The sequence below is a fragment of the Toxotes jaculatrix genome, chromosome 11 (assembly GCF_017976425.1).
Source record: "Toxotes jaculatrix isolate fToxJac2 chromosome 11, fToxJac2.pri, whole genome shotgun sequence".
Taxonomy (NCBI): Eukaryota; Metazoa; Chordata; class Actinopteri; family Toxotidae; genus Toxotes; species Toxotes jaculatrix.
In genome coordinates this window covers 7,573,098-7,599,958 of record NC_054404.1, presented here as the reverse complement: position 1 = coordinate 7,599,958, position 26,861 = coordinate 7,573,098, and the positions used below count along the sequence as shown (strand labels likewise).

General features: G+C 41.5%; 1 protein-coding gene across 1 annotated transcript; it reads right to left on the bottom strand.

Annotated features, from left to right (window-relative positions):
- Nucleotides 1-2,553: 2,553 nt before the first annotated feature.
- On the bottom strand, nucleotides 2,554-23,953 carry LOC121190051 (serine protease HTRA1A-like). The gene is made up of 9 exons (XM_041050608.1): nucleotides 23,240-23,953; nucleotides 17,281-17,380; nucleotides 16,416-16,620; nucleotides 6,158-6,352; nucleotides 6,042-6,074; nucleotides 5,809-5,923; nucleotides 5,079-5,136; nucleotides 4,797-4,892; nucleotides 2,554-3,213 (listed from the first exon to the last, which is right to left on the bottom strand). Exons 1-9 carry the CDS (start codon nucleotides 23,700-23,702, stop codon nucleotides 3,045-3,047), a joined length of 1,434 nt encoding a protein of 477 aa, XP_040906542.1. The 5' UTR covers nucleotides 23,703-23,953; the 3' UTR covers nucleotides 2,554-3,044.
- Between the last annotated feature and the right edge of the window lie 2,908 nt (nucleotides 23,954-26,861).

Here is a 26,861-nt window from a genome sequence, read left to right as displayed (position 1 = left end):
TGAGGCTTCTTTTTTGGACAAAACAAGCACTGTGAAGGTGTCGCTTTGGGCTTTTGGCAATTCTGACTGGTTTCTCTCGTGATTTTCTGAATTTCTAGAAAGCAAGCAATCAGTCAAGATAATGATCACCACATTAACCTATACTGAAAACAATCATTAGCAGCAGTAGTACATAAAATAGTTAGTTTGCTCAAAATTAGCTCAGTCAAAACATGTTACCTAAATTAAGCAGCTTTGGACAGCACAAAACAGAACAAACATTTAGGCTAATTTTCTCCTGTTTTGCTTGTGAGCTACCTAACAAGTGAATTTCCTCGCTGTGGAATCAAAAAAGTTTTATCTTATCATCTCTTAAAGCAAGTTTTAAATTCTTTCATTTTTTCTTTAAACTATAATCTACATGGCTTAAAATAAGGGACCTAAAAGGATGAATTTCTGGTTAATAGTTACTAATTAATCTTACAGTAAATTAAATAACATGTTTAAAAGGTTGGTTCACTGAAATTAGAAATCATGTTTACTGTAGGGCAATTTGCTCTGCAGAAAGTGGTTCCAATGAAAACCGTTTATGGGTAGCCAGGGCATTTCCCTGGAAATTCAAGTTGCAGTTGATTTCCCTTCATTTTCATCATAAATACCTATACCTATCTGAAATCTGAAAGAAAATTAAAGTTTGACACAAGCAATAGAAATGTAATTCTAAACAGCCAAGTCTGGTTGTTGTGTGCTCACTGGACTGAATGTTCAAACACCTGCAGCATGCTGGAAACAGAAAGAATATAGATCACAGACACTGACACTGGTCTTGGGCCCAGATGGTGTCAAATGAATAAACGGTGTGTTATAAACAGCCCAGGTCTGCGGGGCAAAGTGGTTCCAACTGTATCAACACTGAAATGACCATTACTCAGCCTTGACAGGCATCACAACATCGCCTTCAAAGCATGTATGTCCTCATAAAGATGGGGAATGGGAATACCTTTTTGAAAATGTATCAGTTCAGAAGCAGAAGGGTACTGATTTCCCACAGGACGCATTTGAAATGTGTTTTTTAAGGTAGTTTTGAGTTCTTTCTCCATCTCACAAAAAAGTTTGAGTTCCTATATGTTTGCCCCGTATGTTTAAACATGAAGTCACCCACAGCTGTCAACAGCAAATAACCAAATGACCAGAGGTTTTCACAGTCATTATAGTTTCTATATGGAAAATGAAGTTTTGAGTCAGTTCTAAACATACAGATTCCTGGCATCTGCATGTATTTGGGATAGCAGAGAGAGAGGGAGAGACTATCACTCCACATCAAGGCTCAGAGGTGGTGAGGTAATATGGCCATGCCCTGGATGACTGATGGTTTGGAGCTTAGGTCTTGGCAGTCTAGCAGTCATGACCTCATGGTCTGAACCTTTACAGCTGAATACACACACACACACACACACACACACACACACACACACACACACACACACACACACACACACACACATACATATATATATACTGCATATAGACACACACAGTCACATCAAAACTGGTAACTAGTTTTAATGTTGTGGCTCATCGGTGTGTGTATACTATGTTTTACAGTCGTGGAATAAATGAGACATGAATTACTGTCATTGCCAAGTGAAATAAAAACATAGAGTTTCAACTTTGTGAGTAATATCTGCCCGAAATATATGAGACTCAGTCAGATGGTAAGTGGCTGCAACACTGATAGAGAACCATGAGATGGCAGCAACACTTACTTCTGTCAAAGAATTTTGCTGTAACGTAGTTTCCAGCAGGTGATTGTAAAAAAAAAAAAAAAAAAAAAAAAAAAAAAAAGGAGGGGGTGGGAGGATACGACATCGGACATCGTCATGGGGCATGGTCTGCCATTCAAATATAACTCAAACGCAATTCAAATGTAAAAACTGGGAAAGCACACTGCTGAATGACAACATATGTATCTGCCTTTATTAATTAAACTGTTGAAGTTCAATTTAATCTCTTTGCAGACAATGCAATGAAACAGACTTTTCATTTGGGTAATGGTGGGTTACAATAAAGAAAACAAAAGCTTCTGCACAGTTTTTCCGTTGGAGAATTCACATTTGGTGAATGTGTTTTCGGTCAGAGATTTTCTTGAAGCTGTTTGTAGTGTGTTCTGATTTTTGTAGTTCTCATGAGGTCTACTTCACCATCTTCATCCAAAATTTATGTGGTAAACAAAACTAAGAGTATTCATGCGAGCCCCACATCTGTGGCCACTGCATCGTGGGTCGGATCTCCGTTTGGCTCGCACTGCTGTCTCTGAGGTCAGCCTGCAGAGCCCCTGGCCCAACAATCACACCAGACCACTATCAAGCCCATATGAAGGCAATAAAATCAAATTTAAACCAGATCCTGATTGGTTTTATGTCCCTGTGTTATGAAAACTGTGCACACACACAAAGAAAATATTGTAATGTCAGCCTGGGGTGAAGTCCATCTCAAAATATGTGCGTGTCTGTTTATATGGTTATAAAATGAGTGAAAGAGAGATGGAAAGAAAATGAGTCAGCATGGTGAGTGTCAAAACAAAAGAAGGTCAACCCTTTATTTTATTCTTAGTACACATCACATAATCAACAAAAACATTCTACAGTACTTAAAAAAAGGAGTTTAGAAAACAACAATTATACAAACTGATTTAACCCAGCTCTCTAAATTGCTTTAAAGGCCTGACTGAGCAAAAGTCCATATTAAAAAAGACACAAAACAAGAAAAAACAGATAAAAACAATATGCCAACTTCTTATGTTTGTGACCAAACAGTAGTAGCATTGATAAAAGCTTTAAAGACTAAAAGTGAGAACACACATGGAAAACAAAGTACAGCACTGCTTTTAAGAGCATCTGTACAGTCGTTCCTTTCAAGGCAAAACCAGAATCTTCCTGGATGTGTGGCGCCACTGGCCTTTGGCCACAAGGAGAGGGTGTGTCAGTGAAGCCCCTCTCCAGTATAAGGTCCACTGGTGATAAGTAAAACCTAGCTCCAGCTCCTGTGGTGTGATTTGTGGAGGGTCAAGGGTCGATCTCCATGGGAACAACGGTCAGAATAGCGTCCTCATTTCCACGGCGCACGACTACTCTTAAGGTGTCATCCTTCTTGATGGCGGCACTGACATCAGTTGCAGATGAGATCCTCTGGCCGTTGATGGAGATGATGACGTCGTGCTCTTTCAGTCCACCACTGGAGAAGAGAAGAAGAAGAAGAGATGACTCAGAAAATACATGTTGTGTGGATAAGCAAAAAATTACAGCTAATGCTGCTCTGCATGTGATCTTAATCAGATCTTGAGCTTTTTTTAGAAAAAAAAAATGAAATTATATATTTATGACCCATTTATAAAGATTCTTCAGACGGAAGCAAGACAGTTGCAGCTGAATACCTCAGACAGGGTAGGGAAGCCAGAAAGTATTGTTGATTTTGGTCCTTTTGTGGAATTTGTTGACAATAATAATAAAAAAATACAGTATCATCAGCTTTATCTTCTAATGGTAAAATACATCGGTTTTATGACAGTTCTTTTCCTCTCCTCGCATAACGTGTTACAACCATTTCCTTTTTATATTTCAGTAGGAAGAGTAAAAACAGCAGGTTAATTTAATGGTCTACAGATGTAATGGCTCACACACTACACATTATGTGTTTCTAGTGCTACATACAAACATTTAACTTGTACTCAAGTCAGGTTTGTTTACAGGTCTGTGAGCACAATCTCAATCAAATCTCAATCAAAGTCAAAAATCATCTGTTGTGAGAATTTTAATGATGGAACCATAATGATGGGATGATAGCTCAGAAAGTTTAGAGCACTAAGCAAATAAAAACATGTTGGCCAAACAATGAAAAAACAAACTAGTAAACCTTGAAATCACACACAGGCCAAGGCAGTAACCAGCAGTGATATCAAAAAGCTAACCCTCAACACAGATGCTTAATCACAGCCACATGTAAATGCAGACCACCACACCTTCACTTGCAACAGCAGCCATTAACACAACTGCAGCTCAGTATTACACTCATTACACTCAGCTGCTCTGACACCTTCAACACAGCAAATGGAAGGTTCTCTACAGCACGGTTAAGATTTCCAAAGGCCATAAAACAACACAAAACAGAGTGAGATCAAAAGCATGAAAATGCAGGCTAGAAAATTACATGTAGTTTAAAGGGAACCACAGAAATGTTATTATGCAAAAAGCAGGGTGATTTGAGCAATAAGTAAACTCTGACGAGGCCTTGTAGAGGAGACCACTCTGGAGTGGGCTGGGTTTAGCAGGCGCAGGAAAACCACAGTGCAGCTAGTAACCTCCCTGTATGAGGTTTGAAGGAAATAGCTGATCTCAGCATCTCCCGAGCCCCACTCTGTTGGAGTTGTGGTGGTGGCTGCGATTGTGGGAGGAGGGGGACATTTTAGAAGGCCAGACACTCCAGACACGCGGGACTGAGCTCTGAATTTACGCACTACTAAGACAGATGTATGGGACACTGTGTGTGTGCTTGAGTGTGTGTCTGTGACCACACTTTACAGTTAGAGGAGAGAAATAAAATAAAGGAAGGAAATTAAATATACTGTCTATTTGCTTTGTGAGAGGGGAGCAGGAGCTGCACGGAGAGTGATGAGAGTCTTGTGTGCATTAAATCCATGTGTGTAGTATAAAGTGCCAAAGACAACAGGCCGTGGCTCAGAAAGAGTCAGAAACAACTTGCATTTGCACTTCTCTGAAAACCGTAGTGTTACAGCTCAATGGGTAAAGTATCATCCTTACACTGCAGCTGGCGTCTTTGCAATGACCTCCATAACGTAAGCTCCAGAGGTGATGTCAGGGAAGTCACGGTGTCGAGTCTTCAGCTCCTTGGCCAGTCTAGAGGTAGAAAAGGGGAACGGAGAATCTAGTTATCAATCACCATTTTCATCTAGGACAAAACAAGAAATGTAAATGTTGCACTTTCCTGTTGTCTAAAGCATAATAAAGGGAATCATTTAATACATTTCTGCAGATTTAATGCTGATATTTTACTGGTGACATACATTAAAGTGTGCAACTTACGCTGGAGTGAGAGTCATCATCCTCACACCAATATATTTCTTCTTAGCAGCTGTTCTCCCTAGAGATAGACAGCAACACAATACAAATACAATCATTCACCCTCCTGCAACAGTCTTTGTTCTGGGTTTTATGAAGCTGTTAGCTGACCTCAAAAAAATTAAAATCCTCCAGGGAGTTTTTCTGTAGTTGAGTGAAAGAAATATTACTTTATACCAGACAGTGGATCACAGATTCTCGTAAGTGTCTTTCAGGGCAGTGTGCACGTCTATTATTTATTACTCCATCTACTGTGTGTTTCATCATACAAACAAATCAAATTGAGAAGCCAAGTTGGCAACCAAATATAAAATATATGTGTGTGGTGTGCAGTTCCAAAACACTAGGGAAGGTAGAGGGTGAAAAGCAGAAAATAAAAGAACAGCCTGACATATACTGGCATTTTCTTCTTTGTAATTTATTTGCAGTGTCATGATCCTGTTAGGTAATGCTGGGCACAGATTCATAAAGCTAAAAATGGAGTCGGTGTATCTCAAGAGAGCGTATGGTGTTTAAAAAAAAAAAACAACCACAGAGATGGTGAACTGAATTATATGCTCCTTTACTGCATGTGCACAAGGGATCTTCGTCCAACTCTTTCAGCCAATTCTGAAAATTTTTACACTTTCTCCTGGTGATTCAATAGAAGCAACAAAATGAAAACCAAATGAGTTGTGTCAGTGAGAGCTCATACCTCTGGACTGTCTGTCATAGGACTCTGCAAGGAACTGTCGAATCTTGTCTGAGGGTATGGCAAAGGAGATGCCAGCTGTCACTTTCAGTGTGTTGATCCCAATCACCTCACCATCCTAAAAGAGCAAACCTCAACTTAGCTTATGGTCAAAAAAAGAAACAACTGTAAATTATTATATGGAATTTAACATGTCATAGGAATGTCTGCCACTGAAATTAAAAAAAATAGCTTACCAAATTTACCAGAGGCCCGCCAGAGTTGCCATACTGTCAAAAAGATACATCACTTGTTATTTGTGATTGTAGGAAAAACAAGGTTTTTGCATGGTGATGCATCATCATTCACTTACATTGATGATGGCATCAGTCTGAATGTAGTCCATGTCGGAGTTGCGAAGGCCCAGCTCTCTGCCCCCTCGCTGAGTGGTGCTGACGATTCCTGTGGTAACTGTATTCTGGAGGGAAAACGGGCTGCCGATAGCAACCACAAACTCCCCTGGTCTCAGGTCTGATGAATGGCCCAGCAACAGCACAGGCAGCTTGGTCTGCAAGAGGGAAACACAAGGCGACAGTGTTCATATCACTGGAGGCCAAAGTCGCTAAGAAACAAAACTGAGTCATGAGGCTTTGCAGAATAAAACTATGGTCATGTAAACCAATGAGTTTGAAGACAAACATAAAATGAAACATTTCTAAAATAAAATTTTGAAGAAATGCAAAAGGCATTGGCATATTTACAGAAAAGGTGTCATCCCTGCGTGACCAAGTGAACGTGACTACAGGTTAAAGAAAACCAGCAACTACTAGGATGCTTTCAAAGAGTCGCGTCTAATCAGTTCTGGTAGGATGGTGCAGAGCGATGGTCTGTGTGTTAGTGAAAAGTGAAGGCCCCTCTGCCAAGTGCCTCTTTATCCTTTATCCAAGAGATCTAAATCCTAATATTACAGTTTTCAATGAGTAACGAGAGCTGGCAGATAAGGTGAAAGTATTTTGTGTTGCTGTACTAACAGGTTGAGATCAGGAAAGAATGATCTTTATTTGGACATATTCTGCATGTGAAAAAAGGAACGTTTTGTGATATTGTTAATCCGTTTAATATGAAATCCACACGGTATTAACGTGTTTTGGTGACTGATTTGTAACGAGTAGAGCTCAGAAGGAAAATCACAAATTTATGAGTGGACAGTTGGAAAATAATTACAGCAAAACCACAAGTCTTCTAAACACAACCCACTCAATGCTGCATGGCAATGCTCCCCTACAGAAACAATTACTCCTTTTCCACTGCACACAAGTGACATTAATGCCAAACAACTCAAGTCAAAATGCTAATAATCAAGATCAAAAGCTTATTTGTTGGACTGAAAGTGTAGCCCAGCTGACAAATCACTCCTAATGGCAAGTGTGTGCCAACAAACCACAGATGCTGGAAAACTGACTGATATATGCTAAATAATGACTACCTTGAGCTCTGGTTAGCTCTGTTATACTGAGCAGTGGAAACCAGGCTACTGAGAAGTTCCCTTAGCAGACAGACACAGAAAGGATATATTTATCCATCCGCTGTGACAGTTTCCTTTTCTGAATGAAATCATCTCTGCCGGGCAGCCTGCAGTCAAAGCCCACGCACCGCCACATCACGTTGAGTCTGTGCACAGACCCGACGCCCTGACGGCAGGCGACCTGTACTGAGTGCTCCTGTGTATCCATTTTGTTTACTCAGGGTTATAAATAGGTGGCAGGGGAGGCTGCAAGGTAACTGAGACAGCAACATAAGTTGGCACACACAGACAAAAGGACCTAATGAAACGCATACCCAGGCTAACACTCAGACATAGCAGGCAAATAACAAATCATATTATTCTCAGGCATAAAACAAGACAACTCACTGCCCATGCATGCATACATTTTGCTGTGTCTATGGACGTCTGCAGGTGTAGACAAAATAAACTCAGAGCAGACACCCAATTAGTTGATTTCATTGAAACTAGATTAAACGAAATTAGAAAACTGAATTGTGAGGATAAATTTAACACAAACTTTTGATTCAGTTGTTAGTGTGTTGGAACTCGCTGTAAACGATCTCGACCCTGGAGGTGAAGTTATTATTAGAAGATGACAAAGATAGTGACAGCCAGTAACTGAGGAAGAGAACCTTTCAACCACCTTACCTTACATGCACACACATAAAAACACACAAATACACAGACACATGACAGGCCATGTTCTTGATGCCTGTGGGCTTATTTGAACATTGTGGCGATGTTAAAAGTAAACATGGCGCCCGCAGACACACACACACACAGACTGCAGAAGTGTGTACATTAATCAGAACGCATGCATTCAGCATGTGCAAACACATGCCAAAAACAGACACCTGACACAGGAGTAGCAGTCTGTATAATCAGGCTCGCTCCCCTCCTCCCTTCACACCGTGAGATAAGAGTATAACCAGATGGAGAGAGAAACACACGCACAGCTGAGAGAGAGAGAGAGAGAGAGAGGACGTCAGGTGGATGCGAGTCACTGCCAAGACATTCAGGACTCGGCCACTGCTGGTCACCATGATTACGATAACAGTTAGTGATACCAGTGGTGTCATGGTGACTGTTGCTATCAGGTGAAAACCTTGTATCTCCAAAATGTCAGCTTTGAGGACCAGCTTGACTGCAGTTAATCCCGATGTGTTCTGAAAGAGCTTAATAAATGCATGCAAGGCAGAGTTTTTGGAGCTTATGGACGTCTCTACCGAGCCCAGGCTCACACACACCTCCACAAAATCACAATTCATTCAGAAAAATCCTGTACAAAGGGTGCGAAATGCATCAGTTTGCCGACAATCAAACAGCGCCCATGTGAGACGGCAGAACAAACACTGAACATGCAGACTGACCAACTCTGTTGAGACCCTTAGCTTACATATCACTTACTAATCGTGACTAGTCATCAATCTGGAATGACTTGTGGAAAATCATCTCGCCATGTAAGTTCGCCTCTTCTGACCACCCAAGTGACTCACCCTGCTATTTCAGATGAAGGTTATGATGCACTGGTACTTTGTGAAGGAAGGAGGAAGGTGAAAGAGGGGAACAACAAACACCACAAACCACAGGAAAAGAGTCTAAGAATGTGAGACGACATTACGTTGATGCATGCAGCCCGCGCTGGCAGAAAGACGCTCATGAGCAAAAAAAATTTTCTGGTTTAAAATTTCTCGGAAAAATACACTATATGTGCCGCAGAGCTCTTGAAAAAGATCTGATGTAGTGTACGAGGATAGCATCCAGTTTCTGAAAATGAAAGCTTCTTGTTTTGTTAGGCAGGAGACTGCTTCATGCTCGCACTTTGTCATTGTTGAATTTCAGTATGATGGCATAGATTTCTCTCTCCCATATCACAAAGCAATCCAGGTTTTCTAAATTCTTGAGTGTTTAGATCAGATAGAAAAGGGGGCATCAGATCAAAGGAGGGAGAACTAAACAGCTTTGTTTGCCCTGACTGAAGAAGTCGTTGTGAGGCACACGTGCTCAGAAAAATACCAGACTTTTTTCAATCTTTTCTCGCTGAGATGAGTCTTAATCTCCGGCACACAGACAGATTTTGTCTGTGGACACCATGGTGAAAGGGCTACAGGACAGATAAGCTGGCAGACAAGTAAACAGATTGACTTGAAAAAAAGCTGCAGAGTTACAATAGAAATCTCGAATTGTTTAGTGTTACAGCCTCAGTAGATTGAAGGTTCATTTAAAAGCCATTACACTAACTACCATTTTATGACTTGAGGACCAGGTGCAAACTTTAACTCCAGTCAAGCTGGGATGGGCTGGGGCCTAATAGTTTAGGCCCCAGTCACAGGCGTATTTATATACGCACACAGACACACATACGAACGCACAAAGAGAGGGAGGAGGTTGCCTGAGCCTGAACCCTCACAAACTTGTCTGTAAATTAAAACCCACACACCTGGCACTGCTTAGATATACAGCCAGACCACTTCAAAATACACACAGTCAGACACAGAAGCTGTTTTGGTTGGGTCTGTGCAAAATCCAAAGTGTATATAAGCTCAACTTCAGCCACTTAAGCTCCCCTGCTCCTTTCATACAGGTGACTTCAAAGCAGGGAAACATACTTTAATAAGTTCTACCTTGCAATACTCATAAGTACACTAAGGTATAGGATTTTACTGCTGACGTCTGAACTTATGCCCTCAGGGCTGTGCTGATGCAGATATGGGGCAGGTTTCAACATGCTCATGCATAACATCGAGTCAGAGGATCAGAAGATCAGGCTGAGGGGTTGGATAGAGGGGACACTGAGTGTGTGTGTGTATGTGTATGTGTGTGTGTGAGTGTGTTTGTCTGGATGCGAGTCTGGATGCTTGTATGGTGTGTAAGTGATTCAATTACGTGTGCATGAACGCCTGTTTGTGCATGTTTGGTAGACTGAAAATAACACAGATATGTAGGTGAATGTTGTGACTTTTACAGCAATTTTTACACACATTGTAAATATCACAGAAGCAGGTGATAATCAAAGCCACGGTCAACACATGAAGGAGGGCTTTGCTATACTGAGCAGTTCCTTGCGTTGTAGGTAACATCAGCATGTTCAAATCACACTGGCAAAACTAAATCCTTGCTGTACCAGTACGGAAACCACTATGGTTTCCATATGTTGGAGGCTTTTAGTCTGTGTAAGAGCAAACATATGTCTGTGAGTTCCTTGTGTATGTTCCTCTCTGTGTAGTTTTGCACGAGAGCTCAGAGGACTTGAGGGCGTCTCAGTTCTGGCGAGACACCACAAAACTTTGAACTGCACAAATCACAATGATGAGAGGAGATGAGGTCTTATGTGTTCATTTGTTTCAGGAAAACAGCTTAAAATATATGAACTACACCTCTCTTTTACCTAAACTATTAGGTCATACTTTTATTTATGCAGTACCGAAATGTTTCAGTGTGATACGTAACCTTTTAAGCATTTAGTCCACTTCTTGCCCTGTGAGTGCTGGGATATCTTCCAGCCCTGACACTGGACATTATTATGTTTCACTCTCTGCATGCAGAGATACTAGTGGCAAGAGTGAAACCTATGACTGTAATACCAATTCCTATAGGTTTTATATGTCTATGGCGGTTTTTTGCAGTCTAGACTATTCTTTATGTGGCTGGGGGAGCTTACTGGAATCTACTCAAGCACCTCTGAGGGTCCCTGGATCCCAGTTTAAGAACTAAAGGGTTGTAGCCATATCTGTATGTGTTACACTTTCCTAAAGCCTACACCCAAACTGTATGTACGACACTTGCAATAAATGAGTTAGTAGATAATAAAAGGCACAGCTGGCTAAAAAAGCAACACCTCTTTATAGAAACGCTGTTAATCTTACTCTGGATAATCAGTGGAACACAATGTCAGTGGTTTTCATGGAGACATTTTCTGTCTTCTGCAGAAAGTGGTTTCACTGCGGAAAAAAAAAAATTTGCAGTGAGATCTGTGAATTGGGCAGAGTAAACCTGTTGCTGTGGATTTTTTTTGTTTAAATGTCAAAGCTGTGAGGACCACAAGCAAAACTCCATTTACACTGAGTGTACTGGATTTCAGAGGAGGATTTCAAAACCTGGACAAAAACCTGTTTTCATAATTTTGGTGAACTTACCCTTAAAGGCAGGATCAGGTGATATAATCTAGCCCCCCTTTGTAAAAACTAGCCGTTCTCACAATTGCATCATAGCTTTGTTTCTATTTAGTGCAAAAATAAAAATGAATTGATGGTCAGTAAATGCCTCAAATTGTATTTGCAGTGTATGTAGACTTGAAGCTTTTCTATCACGCCTCATACACATCTTAGGTGATGTCATTGACTGGCAAGCCAAAACACTCTTGGGCAAGGCCACTGCCTGTCCAGAGGGCTTGGAAAACAATTACGCAGCCAAAAAGTAGGCCAAGACAAAGTGCATCAAGACCCAGCAGGGCAAAAGACTGTGTGTGTGTTTGCGTTTTGTGTGTTTTCCTTGGCTCTTTTCCTAACCTAACTGCATCCTTAAGCATGGGAACCATTTTGGTTGTAGGGACAAGGGATGAAGGAGGGAGGCTGTGCGAGGAGGAGGGGAGGATGTGATTCATTTCCCCTCTGAAGGACAACATGCAGTGTCTTTCCACTGGCAATGGAGCATGTCCTCTATGTCCCTGCAGTGAGCCATCTTAAACCCATCCATGCACACACGCACGCAAACGCACACGCACACACACACACACTTTGATTTGATTAATTTATGGCAAGTTTGCTTTTGTCTGTCAGTACTGTTCATCCAGGGAAATGCAGGCATCTTGTACTTCCTGGGGAAACATTTACCCAGTGTTGCTGATAAACACACAGATAAATGCAGCTACAGATGGCTACATGGAAGCACATTCCTCTCTTTCCTCTCTGCACACAAACACAGACACACACATACATATTCCAATAATAGCCCTGTCCAAACCAGCACCAGGCAAATTTCCCAGAGAGAATGGTTTGAGAGTCTAATACTAGGTGATGGGTAGCACAGAGACAAACAGTGCCATTGTTTTCAGGGGACCATATGGGAAACATGAGGCCGATGCCACATTGCAACACTTGTAAAGCTGATTTTAGCATAAGGATTAAGTAAATGGCTCATTTATTGGAGTTACATCCAACAGTTTCAGTGGGACTGACGTCTCTTTGAGGCAGCTTATGTTTACACAGACTGACCGATTTTCTTGCTACTTGCTAAAGTACGTTTGTCAGTCTTTCAATCTTAGCACTTCACAGTTAAATCGTCTTATAATGATAACGGTGGCAGATTTACCAAGTGAAATTTGTTGTAATATTTGAAATAATGGGCCCTTGAATTCAGAAAGCTGCAGGCAAAAGCATATTCTATACAAGTTTATCTTAATTTCATGAGTTACTGAAAACTGTTAGTATTGTTAGAAGATAAACACACAGATCAATCCATTCCTTCAATCCACACACACACACACACACACACACACACACACACACACACACGCACACACACACACACTGATTTCAGCACATAGAGACATACACAGCTTGACAGGCTTGCCGTGCCTATGGTTGCTAAAATATGATGAGATAATCAGTGTTTGTGGGGAGCGGTTTAGCAAATGTTCAATTCCACCACAAACGGTTCAGCTGTTTCTGATTTGTGAACCAAGTATCAATGCATTCACTGCATTCAGCTGCCTGTGCAGTATAAAGCACTCCACGGTTAATGACTGCACGAGTCATGTGATAAAGTGATCTGGAATGATATGGAAAATTCCCTACACAGTACATTTTGAAGTCATTCCAAGTTGCTTGCAGGTCCGTGGAGGCCATCATAAGTTAATATGATTAAATAAATGTCCTTCCAAGTCAGCAAGCTTTCAAGTCAGAGTGAGTCCTTCCAGGTAAAAGTGAACGCATCCAATTCGTTGTGAGTGTGTCCAAGTGAATGAGACCGCGTCCAAGTTCTGAGTGAGAGAATCAGGTTAATGGGAGGCCTTTTAAACTTGAAGCACAATGAGTTCTGTCTTTATTGTGATGTTGCCACATCACACAGAGCACTCAGCCTATTAGCTCACATAGTCCTTCAGACATATGGATCCATTTTCCAGGCCTTGACCACATCGCTCCTTCTTTCTGTCCCTCTTGATTTCTCTTTTCCCCTCATACTCTCTACACAGGAACAAGTGAGCACTGCACTCCCCCCCCCCCCCCCCCCCCCCCCCACCCTCCCCCCCACCCTCTCTCTTCCCCTCTGAAGTTCCAGCTGCTGTAGACAGACTAATGTATTCCCCAGAGCTGAGGGGTAGACCACAGCCCCAGGAACGCACTGGGCCTTGCTACCAATAAACTCCAATTTCACATAGAAAAGGAAAGAGAAAGACAAGAGAATAGAGTCATTTTTCTGAGGGAAAGCTTAACTTCAAACTTTCTCACTAATAAACTGGAGCGATTGTTTATTGATTATCTGTGGCTGACTCTGGAGTGCGGATGTTGACTGCAGTTAGTTTTTATTTAATGAAGAATGGAAGATTAAAGAGCAGTCACAAACTCACATATGGTAACTTTGGTACAAAAGAGCCAGATTCTTGCTTGTGGAGGAGGAAATATTTCAAAAAAGTCAAACTTAAATCTGAAATGTTTCATGATCCAAAGATGAAGTGTGTGGCCTCATTTTAAGTTTGTGTGCACTTTTAAGTTCAGAGGATCCTGATTCTTAAACTCTGATTCTTCTTTTATTCTCTATGGAGCCACTGCCTGGCAAGAAAATAAGGAAGAAAGACTGACTTCTTCCTCGTTACTTGATTTGACACATTTTTGTTTTACTGGCTTGAGAACTGAGACTTAGTACTTAACAGATAGGTTCACATTTTATAAGTGTCTTAATTCAGCTGCCCATATGTACAATGAAAACTTGACTTGGACTTGCCTTTGAGACCCTTCTTTGGCAGCTCTCTGTTATCTAAACCTTCAGTGAACTGTCCTTAAGTAAAGGGAGATTAAAGCTGAAATGCACAGTTATTTCTCTTTGGGTAGTGAAATTAAATACCATGTAGCACCAGGTTTGGATGACTATATTTACTCTTTTAAATGTCCAAAATGACAACTACACTCGACTTCCTGCCCTCTCATTATAGCTCACTGCTCCTCTAATTTCCCTCTGTATTAACTCTCACTAGCTCCAAATATCACACACACACACACACAAACACACACACCAACTCCCCCTCATTAGCAGAAGTGCCAGTTACATTCAAATCATGTGGCTTTTCCAAAGTGACCACAGGTCTCCTGGTGACTCACAGCCTGGATGACCTGCTCCAACTTCACACAATGACTTGCACACAATACCAGTACACTCATGATGCTGAATCAGTTTTCTACCAGCATGACACCTTGCATACAGCTGGCTGTCATTTGATTAGATTTAACCTGCTTTATTATAATCACCTGTTGTTTACCAGCCGCATAAGTCATGGTGTCATGCAGGAGAATGCCGCAAATGCACTGTAGGTGCAACGCAGGAAAATATTTCTGCATGCAATAAATAAACAAGTTATTCTGGAAGCTGACCAGGACGATATGACATTTTTCATGTGTCTACAAAATGAACAATCATGTCGTTCGTGAATCTGCATCAGCTGACTGTACACAGTCCAGACTGAGCATGCGATGCAAACAAACATGGGAAAGACAACCAGCCATCCCCCCTCCAGTGAAGAGCAGCCTGTCATCAACAGATGGAACGGCTTTTATTATAGGACGAACAAAAACAAAGCATCTGTCACTGCTCTTTTCTGCACTCTTTCCTCGCACTATCAGCTGAACAAAACCTGAATGTTTCAGCCTCTTTTCAAAATTGGAGGTCTTTGTAATACACCTTGTGTTGCTGTCATGAACATCTATTCAGCTGTGTCACCCAGCCATGAGAGCGAGCTCCGTAATGCACCGGGCTCTGCTATGACTCCCAGTCAATAGGCCCTGGCTTTCTGCCCTGCATTCCTTCAGAGCTGTGATTAACATGTAACGTGGATCCGACTCGTCCGGTAGACAGAGAAACAAACACAGACAGACAGGGACCTGGAGATACAAAGGGAATGTAGCAAACAGCCTCAACCAAACGTCCTGAGCAGCAAAGCGTAGAAATATATTCACCTCTTTTCTTTTACATATCAGCACTGGCTTTAAACTGGCCATAGGTTTTCACCTGTCGATGCCTGACAATCTCTGCACCCGCTTGTGATGAGAACTGTGTAATATCTGTCGTTATTTTTGCATCCTGTTGTGTTGGAATGCCAGCAGGATCAGAACTGACTGCCAGCCATCTGTCTTTTAAAGTCCCATTTGTCTGCACCTGCATTCCTACTTTACTTCGCTTGCTCTCTGAATAATCTCCTGGATTTAGAACATTTTCATGCCAGAGTTCAGTTCCACGGCCTTCAAATTTCCCAGCAGTTAAATTGGAGAATTACAAAACAGTGAGTTTTGATCTAGTAAATCTTTGCATAAAAGTTCATTTGTGGATCAAACTGCTCTATTCTGCACTCTTCCAGATCTGTTACTCTCATCCTGGAGGTCGAGGCAATTCAGTGGCCTATTAAGTGAATCTGGAGGGTTGTTACCTCACAGAACTTGACAAACAATGTTTTTCCACTAAGATTATATAAGAGAAAAATTCCCAGGACCTGCTTCTCTGGCCTTAATTAAACCAATCACATCTCATTTGGACAAAGTATAATTTTTTTTTAAATGAATAGTGCAACATTTTGGAAAATATCCTTATTAGGTGTCTTTAGTTTTCTAGTTTTCAAGTCTTTGCTACCACATCTCACTCATGAAAGTCGTATTGATTTTCTCTTCTCAATCTCAGCAAGACAGTGAATAACCATACTCCCCCGAATGTCAAACTGAGATAGGCAGTGATCACATAAAAGCGAGCAGAAAACATGTGGGAGTTCAAGCAAATAGTTTTATCAGCATTTTACTTTCTTGATGTCAGGACGCCTCTGGGTACCACTCTACTACTTTTATCTCTTTGCTGGACCTTCTGACTGTCTAGCACTTGTACTGACCGGTGCATCGATCTTGATGAGGGCGATGTCCGATTTCTCGTCCACGTCTTTGATTTTTGCATCATAGGAGGCGCCGCTCTTTAGCTCCACTTTCACCCGGTGCTTGTTGGCCACGACATGGGCATTGGTCACAATCTGGCCGTCTTCTGACACAACAAAGCCAGAGCCACTGGCCACTGCCACCTCCCTCTTGGAATACGTCATCCTGTGGGGTGAAGCAGACAATGGTGGGAGGGAAGAATAAAGAATTAGGGTATTACAATTCACTTTGATCTTTCAACAGGTTTATTCTAGAAAAACAAACTGAGAAGACACCAAAACCAATGCATGATGTAACAGCAATGAAAGACTTGCAAGTTAAAAGCATGCGTTTCATGAACAGGAGGCAAATATATAAACATTAGGTGTGTAAGTATTCAGAGGTGAGCTGAGGGGATTAAGTATATAAAAACAGTAAGAGGGGGAAACAGACATTGCAGCAACAAACATACAGCACAACCTCAAAGAAAAACTTGTTTTCAAGTCAACCACAGTCAGCGATAGCAGAGGAGGGAAGAAAAGGGAAGATAAGAGGCAGATCTGAGTGAGAGAAAGATGGAAGAGCAGACACTGAAAGAACCACTTTACAAGACAGAGTGACAGAACGGAGACGACGCAGGCGAAGAATCGAGGTGTCAAAGACGAACGTGAGGCAGAAATGAAAGCATAAAAGCTGGGGAGACGATGAAAAGAAAGGATGTTGAAAGATTGAAGTGGTGAGAAAGGTGCACTATCGACTGGTGTGGTCTGGTTAAGTACACAGGTGGGCTGTAAATTTTAGTGTGTTTCACTCTGGCCCATACACACACAGATGCACAGTTCTTACTTGCGGTAAAGTTCAATGTGAACTACAGACGGAGCAATTCTCTCCACCACGTCTGCGATGAAGTTGTATTTGTGTCTTGGGCTGTCTGGATTATCCTGAGCTGGAAATACAACACACACACACACACGTACGTAGGACGTCAGACAAGTAAAAACAAATAAAAGATACACTGAAATACTGCATGATGTAAGAGCTCTGTGAGAATAGAAAACCAAGAAATAAAACTGCCCTTTATCATAACACAGTGAGGAAAAGAAAAGATCACAGTTCATCTGCGGTTGAGACTGTCTAGGTCAGGTCTGACACACATGCATGCACACTCATTTACAAACACTTAACCCTTGCATTAAAACGCACAAATAAATACTTAACCTTCACCTTCACCCTAATCTTACCCCATGGTTGATTGTATACGTACACTCTAAATTCTTAAACCATCAACAGGTCTTTTGTCAAGACCAGACTGCTCCTCACACGTATAATAACACTAACACACACATACTGTCTGACACTGTATGTATGAGGACTGCCAAATTCACTGAATCACCCACCACACCATCTATCCAGCACTGGGCAAGTCAGGAAATGTTGACTGATTTACCTGGTAATTAAGTCCAACCCAGAAGACAGTATAACCAAAGCTATGAATCAAGACTCCCCAGACCTTTCCCTCAGAGCTTTTCATCGCTCCGTTCGTAAAACCCTTATTTTGCCACGTACCACGAAACTATTTTGTCTCAAAAGGACAATTTTCAGTCATTACATTCTCCTAGAGGACAGAATTTGCGAAAGTTAAAGGCAGCCGCAAGCTCTGGGATATCAGTGATTGCAGTGAAGGGTTAAGGAATGAGAAAGACACTTTCCGCTTGAGGTGCAGTTAAGCTAACACAAGCATGGAATGAGCACCATCTTGCCGTAACGAAAGCCAGTAAATTATACAGTATGAAAACATTTGTCAACCCGCAGGGGGAAAAAATTCTTGTATTATATGATCACTGGATCACATTGAACTGTCATATTAATTCTATTCTATCTGTCTATATATCTATCTGTCTATCTATCTATCTATCTATCTATCTATCTATCTATCTATCTATCTATCTATAGGCACTCACCAGTGAGTGCATTGTTATGCTAAAATTTGCTTGGCACTAAACAGAAAGTACAGCTGAGGATGATGGGAACCGCTTTAGTTTTCAAAAACCAGTCAAAAACCAAAAACTGGACAGATAAAACTTTTGACGTGGAACTAAATTTGATAGTTAAAAGACTGTTCAAGACTGTCAAATTTAGCTTCATCCTGAAGGGGGACATTGTGACTGCACGAAATGTCATGGCAAATGATCCTATAGTTGTTGAATTATTTCACTAAAAACCTTCATGGTGGTACTGGAGGAAAAGTCAGGGGATCACCAAAGTTGTTCGGTTTCATCATCTGGGAAGCCTGAATGTTTGTACTAAATTTTCTGGCAACCCATTGAATAGCTATTGAGATTTTTTCAGTCTGGGTGGAAATGGTGAAATGACTGACCGACACTGCCTTCTTCTCCTCATGGTAAGAAATAGAAGTAATGGAAAAGTAGTAATCATTTTCTCCATGCTAGCTTCACACCCGGGGGGGTTCGTGGTCAGCTCTGATAGGATTATGGTTAAAGAGAGCAGATCCAGAGTCCAGAACCTGTGTTGTTTCTGGAGCATCCATACAGGCTCTCAGTCTCTTCCACTTCACTGTGTTATGATGACTGCTGTCTCCTCACACATGCTAGAATTTACTACCAGAGACATACCGCTACCACAACAAAGCAAATGCGATGATAGAAGACTTATAGGCCCAGTGGTGATGATTTGTGAGAAATGGGAAATCGTGAATCAAATGTTGCTCACAGCTCAGTAACACGAGAAAGCCTGACAGATTATTTCGCTGCCGAAATGAGCTTAGAGAGGCTTTACTGTTGTAGAATCACATTGACGTACGAGCCAAACTCAAAAGCAGCTGTCTCCTTAAATGCCAAAAAATTACTAATTCATCCTTAACTTTGAAGTCCTGAATGTCACTGATGTGTGGAGAGAAATTAGGCATGTAAAGCTTCCTGATTAGTGTCTAATCTACATATTACTTTTATAAAATGTTTCCAGCTACTGAATTGTTGCCAGAGGTAAAAAGAAAAGTGTTGGACCAGACAGCTGAAACTTAATGAAGCTCAATAAAGGAACTGCAGATTCAGCTGATAATTCTCTGTAGCTTCATCACTATGGGTGACCCCTTGCACATTGTTTTCACATTGTTACATGGAAGACAGATAAATCCCAAACAGACTCAATGAAAATACTGTAATAAATAGCATTACATCCAGTTGGGGGAGAACTGGACACTCACCAGCATCAGTACGCATCAAAATATCGCTTGACTCTCAGAAGTGTATATTCAATGTTGGGATTCTGGTGAACGCCAGATTGGAATTTATTCAAAAGATTTAACAACTATTTCGTTTCCACAATCTCAGTTTAGAGATTGGTCTATAGTTGAGAAGGAGAGATGAGCCAAGGTTTGCATTATTAGAGATGGCTGAACTACATAAAGCTTGAAGTAAGTTTAGAAACAAGGGATACAAGGGATTTGAAATATACACATATAAAATCATACATAATTTAAGGAGACCATGCCATGACACAGAGGTTACAAAGGGGAAAGGTGAAAAGTGATTCAAGACCGTCGTCTTTTGTGGGAGATGATCAAATTCCTACTCTGCAGTAACTTAGGCAGATTCATGCTCACAAAACAGGCTGACACACCCTACAGATTTGCTTTAAGATACTGTGACATGATGAAGTAAACATTTGACATAATGCGGCAGTGTTGGGGGGAGCATGGGAAAGTGACTCCAAATAAAAGATCGTAATAAAATTAAGCATAAGTGAACAATTATCAGACGTCTAAAAGATTATTTCTGGAGTCAAATCAAGCATTCAATGATGGGAAAAGCATTCAAACCAGTCTCTCCCTCTCACACACACACATTCAAAGATCCCCTGTCTTCATCACCCCATACACTCATTACCCCTCCCTTCTCTACACATTGACCTTCACCACAAGGGTCCCCACGCAAGATCTCAGCTTCTTTTCTTTTTCAATTTTCCCATACATAGAACCTGCTGTTTTATTGGCGCCTGCAGGCAGTCGCAGCTTTTTCTTATCCTCTAGACTTGAGAAACTAGATGTGAATACAGTAAGGTAATTTCCTCTCATTCACATACTGATTCTGTACTGTTGGGCAAACTGAGCCCCCCGCCGCCCCCCGTACAAAATGTTTGAAGCTGAAACAAATTTTTCACAGTCTTGTCTATGATGATAGGATCCATTCCCAAAGAAGTGCGGCATGTGATTTTAAAAAGGGTGAATAATACCTTTTGCAATGAGAAAAATAAGAGGAAAAGATGTCCATGAAAGAGGCTGCAGCAAAGGTGGCCGAGTAGAAATAAAAATAAAGAAATAACAAGCAACAGAACTGCAGGCATCGTGAAACAGGAAAGAAAATAGATGAGGAAAACAGACAGAGACATGAGGAAACAGGACCGGACACAGGCTGATAGACCAACACAAAAAAAGACACATGCACAGCGATGATGTTTTAATATTATGAGTGGCTAAGACAAGTTGGGGAAGAATGTGCACATTCAGCACAATGTCACAGGCCAGAGTCACAGAGTGCATTCTGCAACATCAGTGAGCAACGGTTTAAAGAGCTGTACAGTCTTGTACTGGGTTTTCAATTAGATTAAAACCTAAACTCATTGTTAGGAAATCTGCAGGATCACAGCTTCGTTCACCCGGATTCCTCATATTAGTTTTACTCAGCAGCAAACAAATGTAGATCTGTGTCGCAAAGGGGTCACTTGGGGAGTGCTGGTAGTCTGGTTGATGGTTTGATTCCAGCAGGGGACTTTTGTTGCATGTCATCCCTCTGTCTCTCAACAATTTTCCTGTCAGTGTTTCCATTATCATCATCAATAATGGCTTGCAAATGCCAAAAACAAGATGTTTGTTAAAAATAACTTTAAACAAATATGACCCCAAAGTCACTGTAATGTTTGACCGAATTTTCCTTGCCAAAGTGAACAACTTGCATAATCACCATCTTTACCGTCCAGACACAAAATGACATCATGCACAGCGTAGTTGCATATGTTTTCTTAACATGGGGCCAGGTCGCAGGGTAGTTAAAGCTGCTCCAAGGGGGTTGAGTTTTTTTTCACCGTCAACTAATGCACTTCTAAGACGAAAATCTTATGCTAAAGTTAATTTTAAAAAAGGAGAGATGATCCTACAGACGACATTATTCACCAACAGCTCGGGCAGAGGCACAGCTGATGAGCAAAATGAAATGTGACTCGTTTTATTGCAGCGATGGAAATGTTCGCTGGTTGCCTTGGAAAATCAATGACACTCACCACAGTCCTGCTCTGGCTCAGACATGGTTAGCTGGCTGGGCATGACTTAACCATTTCAGTTGCTTAAATGACTAACAAACAAATGTGGCGATACAGTCTGCCCCGCCACCGTGCCCACACGGTTTTTTGATGTACATGTAAACCTTTCCCAAAAATATGGGTTGCTAATTTTGTGTTTTCCTCTGTGTCTGCTGTCTGTTTTAAAATGTCTTCAACAGAGGATGAATTGAGGCTTTGAATCAGCGCCAGGAATTCCTTCATGTGACTGTTAAGTGTGATTTATGAGTGACAACAGAAACACAGAGAGGAAGAGAGACACTAAGAGAGAGAAAGGAGACAGGGAAAGGAGTTGTGTGTGTGGGGGGGGGGGGGTGCTTGAAGTTTCCAAGCCTTGAGGTAAGTTATAGGTCTTTGCGGCAACAGGTGTTGAACCTCTTCATTCAGAAGTTTTCAGTTGCACACATGGTGCCCACTTCAGATGAACATATGTAAACCACATGCATGCACACACACACACACACACCAATAACAGAAGAACAATACAATGTCTTTACCACCTGTAGCCTCACATGTGTGCAAGTGCGTGTTTGAATCTGACGGATTTTAAGATATATCACAGACATAGTGGATTAATGATGATGAACGACTCACTAATTTAAGAGTTTCACTGATGGTGCATTCTCAGTTGGGCTGTGCTGTTTCACAGAGGTGAAGACTGATGTCTGTTTATTATTGAGCTCCGCTGATTAGGTTGAAATACTTTTCACATGACACTGATAAAGTGCAGGTCCTCACTGAAACACTCACATATACCAATTATTCCAAATGTATCACTTCAGCACTGTTTAATAACAACCTATATCATACTTATCAGGCTCTGAGAATTCTTTTCTGTTCAGCTAATGCTTTGCGGACTGCCCTGGCATGGGCTGTGTAAAACAATCAAGCAGATTATAGCCATGTGACTGTTGCTCATGTATGCCAGAGAAAATCCAAAGGCTCACATCAAGCTTTACATCAGGGGAGAGCTCATGACTTCATCCAGCTGGGCATAAAAAAAAACGGTTCTCTGATCAAGTCTAATTGTAATGCAGGAACAAGAGGGAAACACACTTGAATAGTGGCTCTTGTTATGGCAGACACATGGGGATTGTGTGCCACTGAATGCACATCTGTGTGAAGTTCAAACCAGGGGGGATTTGAGGGGTCATGGTCAAGAGCAAGTTGACAAGAATGAAGGTGAAATGGCACCAGAATACAAAGCTATTCTAGACACCTGAGCCAAAACGGGCAGCGGCTGACAAATCGACAAATTGCAACCATTATGTATTGTGGCAACAAACAAACAACAAGGGTTTAACTCCGTAGAAACTATTCCAAGTCTAGAATCAACTAATCTAATCAATCAACAATAAAACTTTTATCTTTTTACCCTTTCTTATCAGTATCTCAGTTTTGTTTTGGAGTCTTGTTGATCCTGTTGTCCTGAACAAAACAAACTGAACATTACCTTTCCCGCAGGCTCCTCGCTGAATGAAAATAACAGGTGGCTGCTGCAGCTTCTCCGCCCGGCGGCTGACCCTCTTCAGCTCGCAGATATTCCGGTAGGACACCCCATCGCTTCCACAAACCGGCTCGGTGGCTTTACACATGCAAATCCCACTCTTGCTTCTCCTCCTCACCGTGACAGTGTATGCCACCCCGCCGGAGACAGAGCACTCCAGCCCCTCTCCGCACACGGGGTCCCCGAGTTTCCCGCTGCCGCCGCAGGCTTCGCCCTCCCCGGACGCGCACACCGGGCAGCAGTGGCAGGCGTCGAGGGTTTGTCCCGCCGGGCAGTCCGCTGGTAGCCGGGGACACATTGACTTGTCACACCTCGCCGGACATCCGACAACATACCGACCGGAAATTTGCGCGTCTGCCGGCGAGGACTCAAAGGCTACGATTACGCACAACAACACTGACCAAAACATGATTCAGACAAAAAAACAAAAAAAAGTTTAAAAAAGTTAAATAGAAAGTTTAACAGAGTTCCTCAAGTTCGCTCTCTGCTTGCAGTGTTACGGGAGGAGAAAGCTCAGTAGTGCTGCGAGGGGAAGTCACTTCAGCTGGAGAGGCATTTAACAGAAACTCCACCGCGCAACCAATTACTTTACGTTTTTGCTTGCACCGCATCACAGAGGCACAACTCACGTTTTAGACAATCACAACACGCCTGGTCATTGGTGGGTTTACGTGACGTACGGAACGGAAGAGCTGCTTTACTGATGTGTCTCCAGAGGCGTCAGGATGAAATGAAAAACAGAGGAGAAGAAAAGAGAAGAAAACCAGTCTGTGTGGGGATGGATGTCAGCTGACTTGTATTTATTTAAGAGCCGTGACACAAAACTAAATAGCCTTATAAAACAGTCCCAGTCAACTTCACAACGGTGCTGCACCTCTGGAGCTTACAGACAACCACTGAAAAGCTCAAGGACTGTTTGCTGATATTGGCACTGAAAACGTTTTAATTATTTACACACAAATAAAAATATATAGTTTTTAATATATTAAAACCCCAGCAGTGGAAAGAGCAATGTCGCCCAGATGTTGTGTATGCTGCACAGCCCTCCACACATCCTGCAGGCCAATTTCCTGCATGTTTTTTTTTTTCATTTTATATTTATTTCTTTTTTTCTGTTCACTACTCCCTAATGATTTAGTCACTCCTGGCATCCACACAAGCCTTAGGGCTAATTAGGAAAATCAGTGATGGAAAAAAGTTGGGTGGATTGTGGGATTTGTGGAGTTAATGTAGCGCTTTCACGTAGGCTTTATGAACAGCCAAATTTGTTCTAATTGGAAAATTGCTAGAGAACATAATTTATCCATTTATTATGATCTAATCCCAACTCTGTGGGTTGCGAGCACCCAGCTTGCAGGGAGATAAACAACATCTAATGATGAGATCCAAATAGCGATAATCATTGCCTCCCAAGTTAAAGTGTAAATCACTTGTTTTTTTCTAGTTTTTTTTCCAATAATCATTTGTGCCACAGACTCAATGGAAACACCATAAAATAATCTTTCAATTGATTGTTTGTTTGTTGAAAAGACACATTTCCAGTATTAAGTGACTTAACTTTACTGTTGGCAAACAACAGACCTCTGTTAGGTTTAGATGTCTGTGGTGAGCTGTAAAAGAGTCCAGTAAACACCGGGGCAATGAATCAGTGTCATAAAATGCCTCAGCACAATGTGATTGATTATGGGCGCAGGGTTGTTTTTTAATAGCTCTTGGTTCAAATGTGGTGGCAGGGTAAAGGGGAGTACTTCTCTGAGCCGCTGCTTGGGAATTTGGTCTGAGGACCCCTGTGGTGTGCCGGAGCTCTGGGTAACACAAGCCTCTGTCTCTAAAAGGCAATTAGAGAGGGAGCATAAAGGAATGGAGGGAAGTCTTGTGTTCTCAAAGACTGGACTGGCTTGTACAGCACAGGAAACAGTAAGCAGGTATAATGTAGACTAGTAACCCAGAGTTCAAGCTTGGCGTATCGTTTTGAGGTAAAAAAAAAAAAAAAGAGGGTACATTCATTTCTGAGCCAAGTCAGTGGAGCACCATGTCATTTTTGGACGTGTTACTACACACGCTGTCGACTGATCTAAAAATGAATGAAACCCACGCAGCTACGACTGTGACCTTACAGCATCATCAGACTTGATTATGTGGCAGTTTGTAGGCGAGAAATGGTGGGAAAATCTGCACATGAAAACAACCTCATCTGTAAGGAACACCCATTCTCCAACCAAGGCCAGCGAGCGTAACCAAGGATGGATGCCGCTGAGGTCTGAGTGATCTCTCCACTCAAGTCAGCAATGATGTCTTGGCTGCGAGTAAGTTCGTGTCCACGCCTGAAGCCACACCAAAGTCTCACATCCTACAGTTAAGATCAGTGAAGAGCTGAGAAACGGACGTGTGTGAAGACGGAGTAAAAAGGGCTACAGGGTGTTTACAGCCAGCTATAGATGTTTTTTTTTCCTCCTTCTCTGAACCGCATACCACCATCTTGATCAAGCCCCTTGTGCCTGAACTTGCAGTATCCACAACATTATGTGCATACAAAGACTGCAGCCCGGAATATGTTGTAACTCATTTTCAGACTGATTAAGAAGGCTTTACGTAGTCTGTGTTGCTCCATGACCTCACTCTGTAAATCCATCTACACACACTGTTTCAAGCCAGAGGCTGCATGTACTCTAACGAGCAGGTAATTAAGAGCTGATGAAGGATACACATACGTACTGTACATGAGTGAATCATCAGTGCTGAAGGAAAACAAAACGCATACTGAATATATACAATGGTGGAATGTAACTAAGTACATTCACTCAGGTCCTGTAGTTAGGTACAAATTTGAACAAACTTTATTATGTTTGTTGCATACTACTTTATACCTCTACTCCAGTGTTCAGCTACTCAGGGCAGATTTGATAAACCAATGAAATATGATGCACCGTTACACATTTAACTTCCATGCTTTAATATTTTCAATGTGGTACTGTGATTCACAGTGTGGTACGTCTTCCATCACAGTGTACAAAATTAAATTCTTATAGGTACTGGTAATAAATGATTTTGGAAACAAAAGGTAGAAGACCAGCTTTTAAATTAAAAGTTAACATTTATCAAATTTGAATACAAAAAAATAATTTCAAGCACTGGAACGCATTACCATTTTTAAAACTAAAAACATCCTGCTACTGATAAATATGTAAATGTGTATAGCACTGCGTTTTTATTCCATGGCATATGGAATGCAGTGAACCAGGTGCAGATTTTTCTCTCACCACAAGGGGGCAGAGGGAGCCTGGATGAGTGGACAAAGTTGTAAACGCTGACAATGGTGAGTTTCTTTCTTCACTCTCTTTTTTTTTTTTTTTTTGATCACCACAAACAGACTGTGCTCCTTGATGTTGGATGAACACATTAGTCAATGATACTCCAGGAGACCTGTTCACATTTTCAGTGTTTATTTCTTTCAAGTCATCCACATAATAAATAGAAACAATTCAAACCAATTACACCAGACTGAACACATGTGAAGTAGTTTGGCTTTGTTGGGTTGAAATGAAGCAGGCACTTACAAAAAAAAAAA

Excerpts from the sequence above, each read along its gene's own strand:
- LOC121190051 (XM_041050608.1), bottom strand. The coding sequence starts at position 23,702 with ATGTTTTGGTCAGTGTTGTTGTGCGTAATCGTAGCCTTTGAGTCCTCG. Across the intron at positions 5,924-6,041 it reads GCGGGCCTCTGGTAAATTTG|GATGGTGAGGTGATTGGGAT; the intron begins GTAAGCTATTTT and ends TTGCTCTTTTAG. Across the intron at positions 5,137-5,808 it reads CTATGACAGACAGTCCAGAG|GGAGAACAGCTGCTAAGAAG; the intron begins GTATGAGCTCTC and ends GTCTATCTCTAG.